At 50.8% G+C, this 16,085-nt stretch overlaps 1 protein-coding gene across 1 annotated transcript in view; it reads right to left on the bottom strand.

Annotated features, from left to right (window-relative positions):
- VWCE (von Willebrand factor C and EGF domains) overlaps positions 1-16,085 on the bottom strand; it is a 46,976-nt gene that overhangs the window by 13,897 nt on the left and 16,994 nt on the right. The window contains exons 8-14 of the mRNA XM_017878479.1: positions 12,920-13,362; positions 12,744-12,837; positions 10,227-10,309; positions 7,281-7,368; positions 4,878-4,963; positions 3,529-3,646; positions 1,446-1,531 (exon numbers count right to left, since the gene is read on the bottom strand). Of these exons, the coding sequence (XP_017733968.1) occupies positions 1,446-1,531; positions 3,529-3,646; positions 4,878-4,963; positions 7,281-7,368; positions 10,227-10,309; positions 12,744-12,837; positions 12,920-13,362 (998 nt within the window). The remainder of the gene's footprint in view (positions 1-1,445; positions 1,532-3,528; positions 3,647-4,877; positions 4,964-7,280; positions 7,369-10,226; positions 10,310-12,743; positions 12,838-12,919; positions 13,363-16,085) is intronic.

Below are 16,085 nucleotides of genomic sequence, written 5' to 3'. Positions count from 1 at the left end.
AAAAAAAAAAAAAAAAAAAAAAAAAAAAAAGTGCACACAAATCATCTAGAGGTTAAAATGCAGTTTACGAGGGCAGAGGTGTGGGCGGGGCCTCGAAAGCCTGCACGTCTAACCAGGGCTCCCAACACAGGTGCAAGAGACCTCATTTTGAGAAATAAACCTCTAAAAGACTCGAAGCTCTTAAAGTAGAAAGGAAAGCCAGCATGTATTAGATTGGTGCAAAAGTAATTGCGGTTTTTGCCATTATACATAATGGTAAAAAAAAAAAAAAAAAAAAAAAAAAAAAAAAACCGCAATGACTAGTGCTTCAATAATGAGCTAAAAGAGTTGTATTTCTGGCTGGATAGCTATATTTACATTGCTGTCGATCTGACTCAAACTCATGCACCTCCTTACCCATTTCTGAAATGGTGAGGTCACACGATTTGCAGTCATGAAGAAAACGTTGCAATTTCACAGAAACAGCCTGAACAACTAGGTCTCAGGCTGCCCCACTCCCTCAGTTATCCATGCCTGGGGAGACCCTTCTATGAAGATTCCTAATTCTTACTCCTCATGCCAGCAGCTCCCTGCACATGCACAGTGTGTTACACACACTTTTTTTTTTTTTTTGAAACGGTCTTTTTCACCCAGGCTGGAATGCAGTAATGTGATCACAGTTCACTGCAGCCTCGACCTCCTGGGTCAGCCTCAGGAGCTGAGGAAGCGATCCTCCCACCTTAGCCTCCCAAGTAGCTGGGACCACAGAGGCATGCCACTACACGCAGTTAATTTTTGGGTTTTTTTTGTAGAGACAGGGTCTCACCATGTTGTCCAGGCTGGTCTCAAATTCCTGGGCTCAAGCAATCTTCCCACCTCAGCCTCCCTAAGTGTTGGGATTATAGGCGTGAGCCACCACTCTTGGCCATACACACTTTTTTTGTTTTCTGAGATGGAGTCTTGCTTTGTTGCCCAAGCTGGGGTGCAGTGGCACGATCTCAGCTCACTGCAACCTCCTCCTCCTGGGTTCAAATGATTCTCCTGCCTCAGTCTCCCAAGTAGCTGGGACTACAGGCACCCGCCACCACACTCGGCTAATTTTTTGTATTTTTAGTATTTTTTGTATTTTAGTTTCACCATGTTAGCCAGGATGGCCTCGATCTCCTCAACTTGTGATCCACCCGCCTCAGCCTCCCAAAGTGCTGGGATTACAGGCGTGAGCCACCGCGCCCAGCCAACCATACGCACTTCTTAAGGCCAACTGCCAAGCGCCACCGTCCTCACACATCTACTGAGGGCAGGAAAAACTGGGTCCAACCCTTTCTGTGAAAGTGGAACTTGACAGTGCCGGAGGGAGACTGCAGCCAGCCTGAGGCCAGCCTCTGGAGGGGCCAGGATGCTTGTCTCCTCTGGGTGAGGCGGGGCAGCCGGGTAAAGCAGCTGAAGGCGAGCAGGTTGTCATTCACCTGGCAGATGCATAACTCACAGGGGTCACCAGGCGACCAGATCTGTCCAATCGGAAACTCAACCCCGTTGTCATCGAGAGAGCAGCCTGGATGAGGACAATGGCAAAGAAAAGACAGTGGGCACAAGACCTAGACTACAATAGCAGCAAGGACAGACGCCTTATGCGCACACACACACACAGACACCGGTATCACTCACACACATCGACACATAAACTTACACACACTCATACAAATGCACACTTACATATATGCACAGATACAACTCACACTCATACAAATGCACACTTAAATACACACACAGATACCATTCATGCACAAACACAGAGACACACACTGATACAAATGTACATTTGCATACACACACAGATACAACACACACATACACTCATACAAATGCACTTACGTACACATTATGTACACTTATGTACACTTACGTACAACTCACACAGACACACACATACACACATGCTCACAGATACCATTCATGCACACACACACTCATACAAATGCATATTTATATATACACACACACAGATACCGTTCACAGAGACACACATACACTCATACTAATGCACACTTACACATGCACGCAGATACCATTCATGCATACACACTCATACAAATGCATATTTATACACACACACACAGATACAGTTCACAGAGACACACATACACTCATACTAATGCATACTTACACATGCACACAGATACCATTCATGCACAAACACAGAGACACACACATACACAAATGCAGATTTACAGATACAACTCACAGACACACATACACTCATACAAATGCACTTACGTACACATACACATGCTCACAGATACCATTCGTGCAGACACACGCACTCATACAAATGCATATTTATATATACACACAGATACAGTTCAGAGACACACATACACTCATACTAATGCACACTTACACATGCACGCAGATACCATTCATGCATACACACACATACAAATGCATATTTATACATACACACAGATACAGTTCACAGAGACACACATACACTCATACTAATGCATACTTACACATGCATGCAGATACCATTCATGCACAAACACAGAGACACACACATACACAAATGCAGATTTACATACACACACAGATACAACTCACACAGACACACACACTCATACAAATACACTTACATACATATTCTCACACACACACAGATACTACTCACAGAGACACAAACTTGCACACAGACACACTCATAGAATCAAACACTTACATGCACATACACATATACAGACACAACAAACACAAACATGCATGCTCACACAGGCACACACAAAAACACAAAAACAGGCACAAACATAAATACCACAGAGACACACTCATACTACACAAAGCAGACACATGCTCATGCACAAAGACACACGTACACAGACTCCCACACACAGATACCACTAACACACTGACACACACACAGAGAAAACTACTCACAAGCACAGAAACACACACACAGGCACACACTAAGACATACGACACAACACACAGATACAAACTTGTACACAGGCAAAGACACATGTACACAAATTTACACACATTCATACAAATGCACACATACATATACATGCTCACAGACACACACTACTCACACAGACACACGAACTTACACTTAGACACATACATACACTTACATGCACACACACATATACAGACACGAGAGACACATATGCAGACACAAGACACATAAACATGCATGCTCACACAGGCACACACAAAAACACAGACACACACACACAGAGATACACAGACATACTACACAAAACACAGACACACGCTCATATACATAAATACAAAGACACACATACACAGGCTCCCACACGCAGGTACTACTAACACACCAACACACAGATAACCACTCACAAACTCAGACACACACAAACTTACACAGGCACACAGATACTACACAAAACAGACTCACACTCATACACACGCACACAAAGACACATGTACACACACACACACAAACACACACACCAGCAGTCTCAACAGGTGAAGCTCAGCCTCTCTCCCCAGAATCCACGCCCTGCCCTGTGGGGCAGCCCTGGGCCAGCTCACCTGTCGCGGGTGTGGGCTCCTGGCAGGTGAAGCAGCACTGCCCAGGGCCCAGCCGCCACTCTTCTCGGGGGCAGGCCAGCTCAGGGCAGGGCATGAAGGAGCACTCCACCTCCCCATTCTGGAAGAGAGTCCAGGCACAGAACGATGAGGGCAGCGCCTGGAGACCATGGAGAGCTAGAGGAGGGTGGCAGGCTGCCATCACCCTCCCACTACGCAAGTGAAACTGACAAAGAAATCTACTCAAGTGAAACTGACAAAGAAATCTCCAGGGAGCACAATGGGGTGGGGAGAACCGGCAGTCCTTCAATGGGGGCTGGGTGTGAGCCCAGGAGGGCATCCTGGGAATAGGCGTGGTGTCCACCATCTCTCAGCCTCCCGCTGCTATCCAGGCTCCCTACTGTCTTCCACTCTGGCCCCTCCAATCGTCTCTTGGTCCGCAGCCAGAGAACTTTCTCCAGCACAATCTGATGGCATCGCTCCACGCATAAAACCATTCTGCAGCTTGACTGAGTGCAAAGCCCTCAATGCAGCTGGTGGAGCCCTTCAGGACTGAGTCAGGGCAGAGGCTGTCAGTGCCCACCCAGGTCCTGTCTCTGAAGAGCTGCCAGTGGCTGACGGCAGCTGCATCCTCCAGAGATGCCTGGATGGTCACTGCCCCCACTCCCTGGGGAACACAGAGAGTCTCTGTAACTCACTGGCCCTGGGGTGCAAGAGCCTTGCTCCCCAGCACGGTCCACTGTCCAGAGCTTCCCAGGGATCCATGTGAAACCACAACTTCACCCTGCTTCCCTCTCTGGTTTCTCCTGAGAGCATTCCTTTTGTAAGTCGCCTGCACAGGCCCTGCTTCTAGGGAACACAACCCAAGATGCAACCCCTTCCTGCAGCCTTGCTGCCTGCCTGCCTCTCTCCGTGCTCCAGCCAGAATGGCCATCTCCAGTCCTCCACCCTCTGCTGGGTACAGCAACCTCAGCTCCTTGCCTGATGAGTCCCCGCCACCCTCTAGATCTCTACTTAACATTCCGCCTTCCAAAAGGGCATCAGGAGTCCTGGGCCCCTGGCCATCAACCCACCTAGATTGTGGGCTTCTGGACCAAGGGGACTGGGACTTCCTTGTGCTTAGCTATGTCCCCAGCACACAGTAGGTGCTCTGTAAATAGCAGTGCTGAAAGATGAAGTTCAAAGAGACTGTGGGAAGGCCTGGGGGATTCCTGTAGTGCCTTTGCTTCCTCAGTTTCCCTGTTGCTGTATGGCAGCTCATGTTCTCCTAGTCAAGTCAACCTAGGTAAAGTGTTGTGCCTCGCTCCCCTCCCCATCAATTCCACAGGCTTCGGGACGCTCCACCACCATACCTGGCAGACACAGGTGGTACACTCGTCACTACCCCCACTGAACACGGCCCCGTCCGCGTACCACCGGCCGTGGAAATAGCATCTCACTGCAGAGGAGAAAGGGAGCAGCTCAAGGTCTTTGGGCAGAGGCAGCTAAAGAAAAGGGGGAACAAATGGGTGGGGAGCCCCGGGGCATTTAACACCCACCCACGACACTCCACAGCATGCTCCAAGCATGCTCCATGCCCAGGAACCCAAAGCACTTCTCCTCCTCCAAACCCCAGACACAAAACAAGGGCTGGGTGTGGCAGTTCACGCCTGTAATCCTAACATTCTGGGAGGCCGAGGTGGGAGGATCTCTTGCACCCAGGAGTTCAAGGCCAGTCTGGTCAACATAGCGAGACCCCATCTCTACAAAAACTTTTAAAAATTAGCTGAGTGCAGCAGTGTGTGCCTGTAGTCCTTGCTAATCAGGAGGCTGAGGCAGGAGGATGGCTTGAAACCAGGGGTTGAGGTTATAGTGATTCCATCACTCTACTGCAGCCTGGGCGACAGAGCAAGACCCCATCTCAACAACAACAAAAAATCTGACAAAGAATGAATCACATGTAAGACAAGGTCCTTAACTAAAAAAGGCAGGGGAAGCCCTGAATAACTAAAGAGTAACAGAAAAAAAGAAAGAAAAAGAGACTGTCCCAGACACCTAAGACAAACGTGCCACGTTAGACAAATGGTGCTACTACCCTCCTGGAGGCTATGAGAATCTGGGGAGAGTCTTTGATTTGAAGATCCACTCTACTGAAAAAACAGCCTTAGAAACTGCCCAGGGTCACCTGCTGTTAGAATGCCCTGGGCTCGCCGGGCGTGGTGGCTCAAGCCTGTAATCCCAGCACTTTGGGAGGCCGAGACGGGCGGATCACGAGGTCAGGAGATCGAGACCATCCTGGCTAACAAGGTGAAACCCCGTCTCTAGTAAAAATACAAAAAACTAGCTGGGTGAGGTGGCGGGCGCCTGTAGTCCCAGCTACTCGGGAGGCTGAGGCAGGAGAATGGCGTAAACCCGGGAGGCGGAGCTTGCAGTGAGCCGAGATCCGGCCACTGCACTCCAGCCTGGGCAACAGAGCGAGACTCCGTCTCAAAAAAAAAAAAAAAAAAAAAAATGCCCTGGGCTCAAATCCTAGCTACACAACTCACCAGGGAATGACTTTGGGCAAGACACTTAAAGCTCTCTAAGCCTCAGTTTTCTCATCTGTACAATGGGACTGATAAGGGTTCCCATCTCATCCAGACTACATTGACTATGCAAAAATAAGTCAATTAAAAATAATATAACATTTAAATATTAAGAAAAAAATACTCAAAAAGAACACCAGCTTTGAAATCAGGTAGACCTGAATTCAAGTTCTGCTCCATTACTTAATGGTTGTGTGCCTTTAGGCAGTGACTTTAACTTTCCAAGTCTCAGTGTTCCCATCTACAAAATGGGGCAATAAATAGTACTGCCTTAGAGTGGTGACATAAGGGTTTCATGAGATGGAGTTCTGGCAAGTGCCCCACACAGCAAGGGGCACAGGGTCAGCAGGGAACATCCGTGACAGTGAGGAAGCCATCCCAGGAAATAAAACCTTGATTTTAACAAAGGACCAACTCATTAGTGGCTAAGGAGAGACCCCTCCCTGCCCTGGGACAGAGCAATGACAAGGGTGGACTGAAACCCAGTCCTGCCTGAGCTGAAGGTGCCTCCTAAGGCAGGGGAAAGCTGGTCTGTGAATACAGTCTAGCATCAAACTGCTGTACACATAAAAAGTGCACAATAAAAACAGCTACTTCGAAATGCTTCACTTGATCTGAGTTTGTAAAGCAGAAACCAATCTCCTCCCTGACTCCTCCACTCACCCCACCCCATCGCATACTCAAAAGACAACCTCCCCAGCACACACAAAGAAGCAAAATGTAAAACCGGGCTCCGGGGCTCATGCCTGTCATCCCAGCACTTTGGGAGGCCAAGGCAGGTCGATCACCTGAGGTCAGGAGTTCGAGACCAGCCTGGCCAACATCGTGAAACCCCGTCTCTACTAAAAATACAAAAATTAGCCCAGCGTGGTGGCGGGCACCTGTAATCCCAGCTACTCACTACTCCGGAGGCTCAGGCGGGAGAATCACTTGAACCTGGGAGGCGGAGGTTGCAGCGAGCTGAGATCATGCTACTACACTCCAGCCTGGAGAGCAAGTCTCCCCCTCAAAAAAAAAAAGAAGCAAAATGCAAAAACGGGCTTGGGGGCTCATGCCTGTCATCCCAGCACTTTGAGAGGCTGAAGCAGGAGGACCACCTGAGGCTCAAGACCAGCCTGGGCAACATAGCGAGGTCTACAAAAAATCTAAAAAAAAAAAGAAAAAGAAAAATGCTCCAAGAGTGTCACTTACCTGGAACACAAGTACAGCAATCTGACTGTGGGGAGGTCTGACAGGGGCCGGGGGGACACTCGGGAGAGATGCAGGACACGTTTCCAGCCTGAGGAGGAGGCAAGAGATGGCACTGGGGGTGCAGGGGTGGAACAGGGCTCATTCCCCATCTCACAGCAGGCCCTTCGAACAGGAAAGCTGCCTAAAGGAGGCCATCAGAAACCTTTAAATGCTGCCATGTCACAGGGACACATTCCCGGTGTTTATGATGCTTATATGGTTTGGCTGTGTCCTCACCCAAATCTCATCATGAATTGTAGCTCCCATAATTCTCACACTGAATTGAATTGAATTATGGGGGCGGTTTCCCCCATACCGTTCTCCTGGGAGTGAGTAAGTCTCACGAGATCTGATGGTTTGATAAGGGGTTTCCCCTTTCGTGTGGCTCTCGTTCCCTCTTGCCTTCTGCGACGTAAGACGTACCTTTCACCTTCCACCATGATTGTGAGGCCTCCCCAGCCACATGGAACTGTGAGTTCATTAAACCTCCTTTTCTTTATAAATTACCCAGTCTCAGGTATGTCTTTATCAACAGTGTGAAAATGGACTAATACATATGGTGTGGTTAGAACACCTCCAGGCCGTAACACACCATTCCAGGAAAAAGGCCAGGGCAGCCCAGCGGGCAGAGCGTGCTCCCTTCCTTATGCAAATGTGCCTGGGAGCTCTGGAAGGTACCGGAGAGCAGAGAACAGAGCTGACTCCTGCAGGGAAGGAGACCCCCACACACCTTCCCGTGCATCCAAGTTTTGAATCAGGTGGCTCATATTGGCTAGTCAAAGAATTAAATTTCAAAGTAAGTGTTTTAAATTTGACATTGAGACCAAAGAGCCCCCAGTTTTGGAGTCAGCCACACCTGAGTTCCAATATCTGCTCCTCCGCTATCAACAGTCTGGGCCAAGTACATCACATCTCTGAGCCCCGGTCTCCCCATCTAAGAAATAGGCTGGAATTGGCGTGTCTCTCGGGGTTTCCAAGGATTACGTGAAATGAGATCATGCATGAAAGCACTTGGGGCTGTGTGCCGTGGCTCACACCTGTAATCCCAGCACTTTGGGAGGCCAAGACGAGAGAAGTGCTTGAGCCCAGCAGTTTCAGACCAGCCTGGTAACATAGGGAGACCCTGTCTATACAAAAAATAAAATAAAATAAATTAGCTGGGGTGGTGGCACATGCCTGTGGTTCTAGTTACTCGGGAGGTTGAGGTGGGAAGATTGCTTCAGCATGGGAAGTCAAGGCTACAGTGAGCCATGATTGCACCACTGCACCCCAGCCTGGACAACAAAATGAGATCCCGTAAGAAAGAAAAGGAGAGGAGAGGAGAGGAGAGAAGAGGGATGGGGAGGGGANGAGGAGAGGGGCAGAAGAGGAGAGGGGCAGAAGAGGAGAGGGGCAGAAGAGGAGAGGGGCAGAAGAGGAGAGGGGCAGAAGAGGAGAGGGGCAGAAGAGGAGAGGGGCAGAAGAGGAGAGGGGCAGAAGAGGAGAGGGGCAGAAGAGGAGAGGGGCAGAAGAGGAGAGGGGCAGAAGAGGAGAGGGGCAGAAGAGGAGAGGGGCAGAAGAGGAGAGGGGCAGAAGAGGAGAGGGGCAGAAGAGGAGAGGGGCAGAAGAGGAGAGGGGCAGAAGAGGAGAGGGGCAGAAGAGGAGAGGGGCAGAAGAGGAAATGAGAGGGGCAGGAGGCAGGGGGAGGGAAGGGGGAAAGAGAGAAGAGAGAGAAAGAGAAGAAAAAAACATGAAAGAGAAAGAAAGAAAGGAAAGGAAAGAAAGGAGGGAGGGAGGGAACTTGGCTGCTGTGCTTTCATGTAGCACATAGGAAGAGTTCGATAAAGGGTGCTGGTGGTTGCCTGCATGCCCGATTTCACACTGCAGCTTCTACCTTTGATGCCAGAACAAGAGACATTTAAAGATGGTCATGACCAGGTGCAGTGGCTCATCCCTGTAATCCCAACATTTTGGGAGGCCAAGGTGGGAGGATCGCTTGAGCCCAGGAATTTGAGACCAGCCTGGGCAACACAGCGAGACCTTGTCTCTACAAAAAACAAAAAAATTAGCCGAGTGTAATGGCATGCGCCTGTGCTCTCAACTACCTGGGAGACTGAGATGGGAGGATCTCTTGAGCCCAGGAATTCGAGGCTACAACGTGCTATGACTGCACCGCTATAATCCAGCCTGGGCAATAGAGCAAGACCCTGTCTCTAAAATAAAAAATAAAGATGGTCAGAAGGTGGCAGTGAAGGCTTGTGGACAGAGCCCTGACTTTGGGCTCAGAGAGACCTCAAATCCCAACTCTGCCACCTCCCAGCCTCTGTCTTTTCATCTGCAGAATAGGGGCAGTACAGCTGAGCCCGAAGAGCTGCTGAGAGCCTCAGTGAGGAAAGAGATGAGAAGCACCAACCCTGGGCCTGGCACTCAGTAGATGGTCCTAATCAAATACACGGGACAGCATCTGGCAGGGCAGGCACACAGTAGGTGCTTAATAACTATTCTTGCAGAAGTGAATTTGCCCTAAGCCAAATACTTTTAACAAGCCGAGTTTGGTAATGAGCCTTCTTTCTCCCAGATGTGGAGACCTTTATTGTGCTGGCAAATATTTTGCCTGGAGAGAAAAACAGCCTCCCTGGTGGGAAGTTTCCGAGGAAGTTTCGTCCCCTCCCCTTTCTAAACAGACGACCCTGTGTGCCTGCTGGCTGTCTGCTGCAGAGCAGAAGCCTCCCTGACTCCACCAACCTTCCCGCTTTATACTTCCCTCCTCCTTTTAAATTCTACAGCTTCTAACTAAATTCCACAACCTGAGAATGTTCCCTTCCACTCAACAAGCTCACCTTTAACATCCGGTCTTTTCCCCTTCCTCTAAAACCCCCAAAGGTTAAGAAAACACCCATGAGGCTCTGAGGATCTTGTGATGCTTACCAGACAGACACAGACGGTGCAGTTCTCGTTGGGAGGTGAAAACACGTCCCCTTCAGCTCGGACAACACCACTGTGAAAACAGTCTTTGAAGGACAAATAGGAGGTAAAAGCATCAGACCTCTTCAAAGAAGAGGAAGCTTGAGGTCTCGCTGCTTCTCCATGCTTAATGTACATGGAACATTCTCTCACTGCCCCTAGGTGTCCCAGGAGTGGCAGATTCAGGGTACTCTGACTGTGTAGTCCTGCAAGCATCAGTTGTGGTGGCCCCAGGAGGGTCCATCCATGTCTCACAAACTCACGACTGTCTGGAGGGCACAACATTTTCTTCCCAGAGGGCAGGAAAGGCAGCCTGGGTTCGAAACCTGAGGCCAGGCGCTGTGGCTCACACCTGTAATCCCAGCACTTTGGAAGGCCGAGGCTGGCAGATCACAAGGTCAGGAGTTTGAGACCAGCCTGTCCAACATGGTGAAACCCCGTCTCTACTGAAAATATAAAAATTAGCCAGGCATGGTGGCGTATGCCTGTAATCCCACTACTGGGGAGGCTGAAGCAGGAGAATCACTTGAACCCGGGAGGCAGACATTGCAGTGAGCCGAGATCGCAGCACTGCACTCCAGCCTGGGCAACAGAGCGAGACTCTGTCTTAAAAAAAAGAAAAAGAAGGCCGGGCGCGGTGGCTCACGCCTGTAATCCCAGCACTTTGGGAGGTCGAGGCGGGCGAATCACAAGGTAAGGAGATCGAGACCACGGTGAAACCCCGTCTCTATTAAAAATACAAAAAATTAGCCGGGCGCGGTGGCGAGGGCCTGGAGTCCCAGCTACTCAGGAGGCTGAGGCAGGAGAATGGCATGAACCCGGGAGGCGGAGCTTGCAGTGAGCTGAGATTGCATCACTGCACTCCAGCCTGGGCGACAGAGCGAGACTCCGCCTCAAAAAAAAAAAAAGAAAAGAAAAGAAAAGAAAAGAAAACCCCGGCCCTCCAGCTCCATTAACCAGCATGGCCCTGGACATGTCACCTCACCTCTCTGGTACCCAGCTGTCTTCACTGCAAAATGAAAACACCACCATGTACCCTGCAGGGAACTTGGAGGTATCCAAAACCTGGGCAATAAAGTACCCAATACTTCGCACTCAGGACTCAGCATGTAGCGGGGACATAACCCACAACAGTCATTAAGCAAATCAAGCCAGGCACGGCGGCTCACGCCTGTAATCCCAACACTTTGGGAGGCCAAGGCAGACGGATCACTTGAGGTCAGGAGTTCAAGACCAGCCTGGCCAACATGGTGAAACCCTGTCGCTAGTAAAAAAAAAAAAAGTACAAAAATTAGCCAGGCGTGGTCGTGGGTGGCTATAATCCAGCTACTCAGGAGGACTGCTTAAACCCAGGAGGCAGAGGCTACAGTGAGCCAAGATCACGCCACTGCACTCCAGCCTGGGCGACAGAGCAAGACTCCATCTCAAAACAAAACAAAACAAAAAAAAACAGTGCATTTCCATTTTAACCCTTAGGAAGACTTTTTAACTACTGCTCAATCCCCAGCAACCTCAGTGTCATATCACCAAGACCATCAGACAAAGAATCCCCTCCCAGACCAAATGAATGAGAATCTGCTTTTCTTTTCTCTTTTTTTTTTGAGCCAAGGTCTCGCTCTGTCGCCCAGGCTGGAGTGCAGTGGCACAATCATGGCTCACTGCAGCCTCGACCTCCTGGGTTTAAGCAGTCCTCCTGAGTAGGAGCAGGTGATCCTCCCACCTCAGTCTCCCAGGCAGGTAGGACTACAGGTACACGCCACCACACCTGGCTAATTTTTTGTATTTTTTGTAGACACAGGGCTAGTCTCAAACTCCTGGGCTCAAGTGATCCGCCCACCTCCGCCTCCCAAAGTGCTGGGATTACAGGCTTCAGCCAGCATGCCCAGCCAAGAATCTGCATTTTAGTAAGAGTCCCCTTGATCCAAGTGCAGAGCAAGTTTTGAGAAGCTCTGTGAAGGATCTGTGAAGAATTTGGGTCCCTATCCTTCCAGGAATGAGAAGCAAATGGAAAACCATCAGCAGATGGCGGGGGTAGTCAAAAAGGGGACAGAATTTAGAAACAATGACTCCTCCCCCTGTAGGAGGGGAACTGGGGCAGGAGAAGGGGACTGCACAGTGGATTTAAAGAGGCTCAGTGAATGACTGAATAAATTAATGAGCGAATGAAGCTGAAAACAATGCCCAGAAGATGAAAAGTCCCCCTTGAGGGATATTACAGCATAAACGGGTGGTTCTCAAAGTGTGGTGGCTAGACCAGGCACGTCAGTATCACCTGGGAACCTGTTCAAATGCACATGTTCTGGCCCTATCCCAGACCTACTGAACCAGAAGCTCTGGGGGCAGCGCCAAGGGAAGTGTGGCTTGATAAGCCCTCCAGGAGATTCTAATGTACACTAATGTTAAAGAACAGCCTTTTGGCGGCAGGAGGATGCAGAGAAAGGAAGAGGCAGGGCTATGTCCTTCCCTGGCACCAGCTCTCACCTGTGCACGATGGGCAGCATCCCCCATCTTTGGAGGGAATTGGGTGGGAACAAGCAGCTTCACACCTCACCTTTTCACAGGTCACCTTCCCATCCTAGAAGCACAAGCAGGAGTTACAGCCATCACAAGGCCCCAGACTCCAGACCAAGGAAGTTCCAGGGACTCCTAGTACCCACCTTGCACCAGCACTGGGAACACCCAGGCTCTGTCCAGCGACTCCCAGATTCAAGCATGGCTCCCAGGTGCCAGCAGGGAGAGGGCCCTGCTGCCAGCCAGGGGGCCTCAGGGCCCCTGGGTGAGGAAGGGGTCCCCATCACTTCCCCATGAAGGAGTGAGGGGGGTCTGAGGTTCCCCAGCAGGGAGGCAGTAGGCACTGGGGTGGCCATCAGGGTGGACAGCAGCCACACAGGGGCAGAAGGGGAGGATGTGGGTAGTGGTGGGGTAGGAGATGGCAAGCGGGTGGTCCTGACTCCGGCTGGGGGCCCTGGAGCCCCAGAAGGAGGGCTATGTCCTGGGAACAGGGCAGGCCGGCCGGCCTCAGGAAGCAACAGGAGCATCTTGGACGGGTGTTGCCGGGGTTGCAGGATGGCAGATGGGGCCAGCACAGCTTTCGGGAAAGCTGAAACAGAAGCACGGAGGTCTGTTGGGGTGGGCAGCAGAGACAGGAGGCAAGGTTTACGGAGGCCTGGGCTCAGCTCCACCACAAGTCCCTGTTTACTCCCGTGGTCTGCGCAACATTCTACTATGTTTATGGGCACACTGTCGCCATGCGACAGGGCAAACGGAAATGGTTGTCGCTGCAGCCCATGTTATTCTACTCCTGCTGGGTTTTATCCTTTTATCATTTGGGGAAAAAACAGAAGGGCTGGGGAAACAGTGAAAAGAAGAGGGAAGAATGGATAAAGAAGTGGGGGAAAAAAAAGCGAGGAAGCAAGCGGAGTGTTGGAAGTAACATACAAGATGAACTGAAAACAAGGGCAGACGGAAATAAGGGGGCCTGGCGCCAGGTGGGCGGGGCCGGGGCCGGGCAGGGCCAGGAGCTGAGAGGGCGTGGCTGGGTGCCCGGAGGGTGTGAATGGGGAGGGGACAGGCTCTCAGGGGGCGTGGCCAGTCCAGGCACTGAGAGGGCGTGGCCAGTCGCCGACTGTGGGGAGGGGNAGGTGGGGGGGGGAGAGAGGAGAGGGGAAGGGGAGGAGATTAGGAGAAAAGAGAGGGGAGGGGAGGGGAGGGGAGGAAAGATGAGAGGAGAGGAGCAGGAGGAGAGGAGCAGAAGAGGAGAGGGGCAGAAGAGGAGAGGGGCAGAAGAGGAGAGGGGCAGAAGAGGAGAGGGGCAGAAGAGGAGAGGGGCAGAAGAGGAAATGAGAGGGGCAGGAGGCAGGGGAGGGAAGGGGAAAGAGAGAAGAGAGAGAAAGAGAAGAAAAAAACATGAAAGAGAAAGAAAGAAAGGAAAGGAAAGAAAGGAGGGAGGGAGGGAACTTGGCTGCTGTGCTTTCATGTAGCACATAGGAAGAGTTCGATAAAGGGTGCTGGTGGTTGCCTGCATGCCCGATTTCACACTGCAGCTTCTACCTTTGATGCCAGAACAAGAGACATTTAAAGATGGTCATGACCAGGTGCAGTGGCTCATCCCTGTAATCCCAACATTTTGGGAGGCCAAGGTGGGAGGATCGCTTGAGCCCAGGAATTTGAGACCAGCCTGGGCAACACAGCGAGACCTTGTCTCTACAAAAAACAAAAAAATTAGCCGAGTGTAATGGCATGCGCCTGTGCTCTCAACTACCTGGGAGACTGAGATGGGAGGATCTCTTGAGCCCAGGAATTCGAGGCTACAACGTGCTATGACTGCACCGCTATAATCCAGCCTGGGCAATAGAGCAAGACCCTGTCTCTAAAATAAAAAATAAAGATGGTCAGAAGGTGGCAGTGAAGGCTTGTGGACAGAGCCCTGACTTTGGGCTCAGAGAGACCTCAAATCCCAACTCTGCCACCTCCCAGCCTCTGTCTTTTCATCTGCAGAATAGGGGCAGTACAGCTGAGCCCGAAGAGCTGCTGAGAGCCTCAGTGAGGAAAGAGATGAGAAGCACCAACCCTGGGCCTGGCACTCAGTAGATGGTCCTAATCAAATACACGGGACAGCATCTGGCAGGGCAGGCACACAGTAGGTGCTTAATAACTATTCTTGCAGAAGTGAATTTGCCCTAAGCCAAATACTTTTAACAAGCCGAGTTTGGTAATGAGCCTTCTTTCTCCCAGATGTGGAGACCTTTATTGTGCTGGCAAATATTTTGCCTGGAGAGAAAACAGCCTCCCTGGTGGGAAGTTTCCGAGGAAGTTTCGTCCCCTCCCCTTTCTAAACAGACGACCCTGTGTGCCTGCTGGCTGTCTGCTGCAGAGCAGAAGCCTCCCTGACTCCACCAACCTTCCCGCTTTATACTTCCCTCCTCCTTTTAAATTCTACAGCTTCTAACTAAATTCCACAACCTGAGAATGTTCCCTTCCACTCAACAAGCTCACCTTTAACATCCGGTCTTTTCCCCTTCCTCTAAAACCCCAAAGGTTAAGAAAACACCCATGAGGCTCTGAGGATCTTGTGATGCTTACCAGACAGACACAGACGGTGCAGTTCTCGTTGGGAGGTGAAAACACGTCCCCTTCAGCTCGGACAACACCACTGTGAAAACAGTCTTTGAAGGACAAATAGGAGGTAAAAGCATCAGACCTCTTCAAAGAAGAGGAAGCTTGAGGTCTCGCTGCTTCTCCATGCTTAATGTACATGGAACATTCTCTCACTGCCCCTAGGTGTCCCAGGAGTGGCAGATTCAGGGTACTCTGACTGTGTAGTCCTGCAAGCATCAGTTGTGGTGGCCCCAGGAGGGTCCATCCATGTCTCACAAACTCACGACTGTCTGGAGGGCACAACATTTTCTTCCCAGAGGGCAGGAAAGGCAGCCTGGGTTCGAAACCTGAGGCCAGGCGCTGTGGCTCACACCTGTAATCCCAGCACTTTGGAAGGCCGAGGCTGGCAGATCACAAGGTCAGGAGTTTGAGACCAGCCTGTCCAACATGGTGAAACCCCGTCTCTACTGAAAATATAAAATTAGCCAGGCATGGTGGCGTATGCCTGTAATCCCACTACTGGGGAGGCTGAAGCAGGAGAATCACTTGAACCCGGGAGGCAGACATTGCAGTGAGCCGAGATCGCAGCACTGCACTCCAGCCTGGGCAACAGAGCGAGACTCTGTCTTAAAAAAAAGAAAAGAAGGCCGGGCGCGGTGGCTCAAGCCTGTAATCCCAGCACTTTGGGAGGCCGAGACGGGCGGATCACGAGGTCAGGAGATCGAG

The sequence above is a fragment of the Rhinopithecus bieti genome, unplaced genomic scaffold (genome assembly GCF_001698545.2).
Source record: "Rhinopithecus bieti isolate Rb0 unplaced genomic scaffold, ASM169854v2 scaffold_11488, whole genome shotgun sequence".
NCBI lineage: Eukaryota > Metazoa > Chordata > Mammalia > Primates > Cercopithecidae > Rhinopithecus > Rhinopithecus bieti.
The sequence above is the reverse complement of the archived record's forward strand: the minus strand, read 5'-3'. Positions and strand labels throughout refer to the sequence as shown.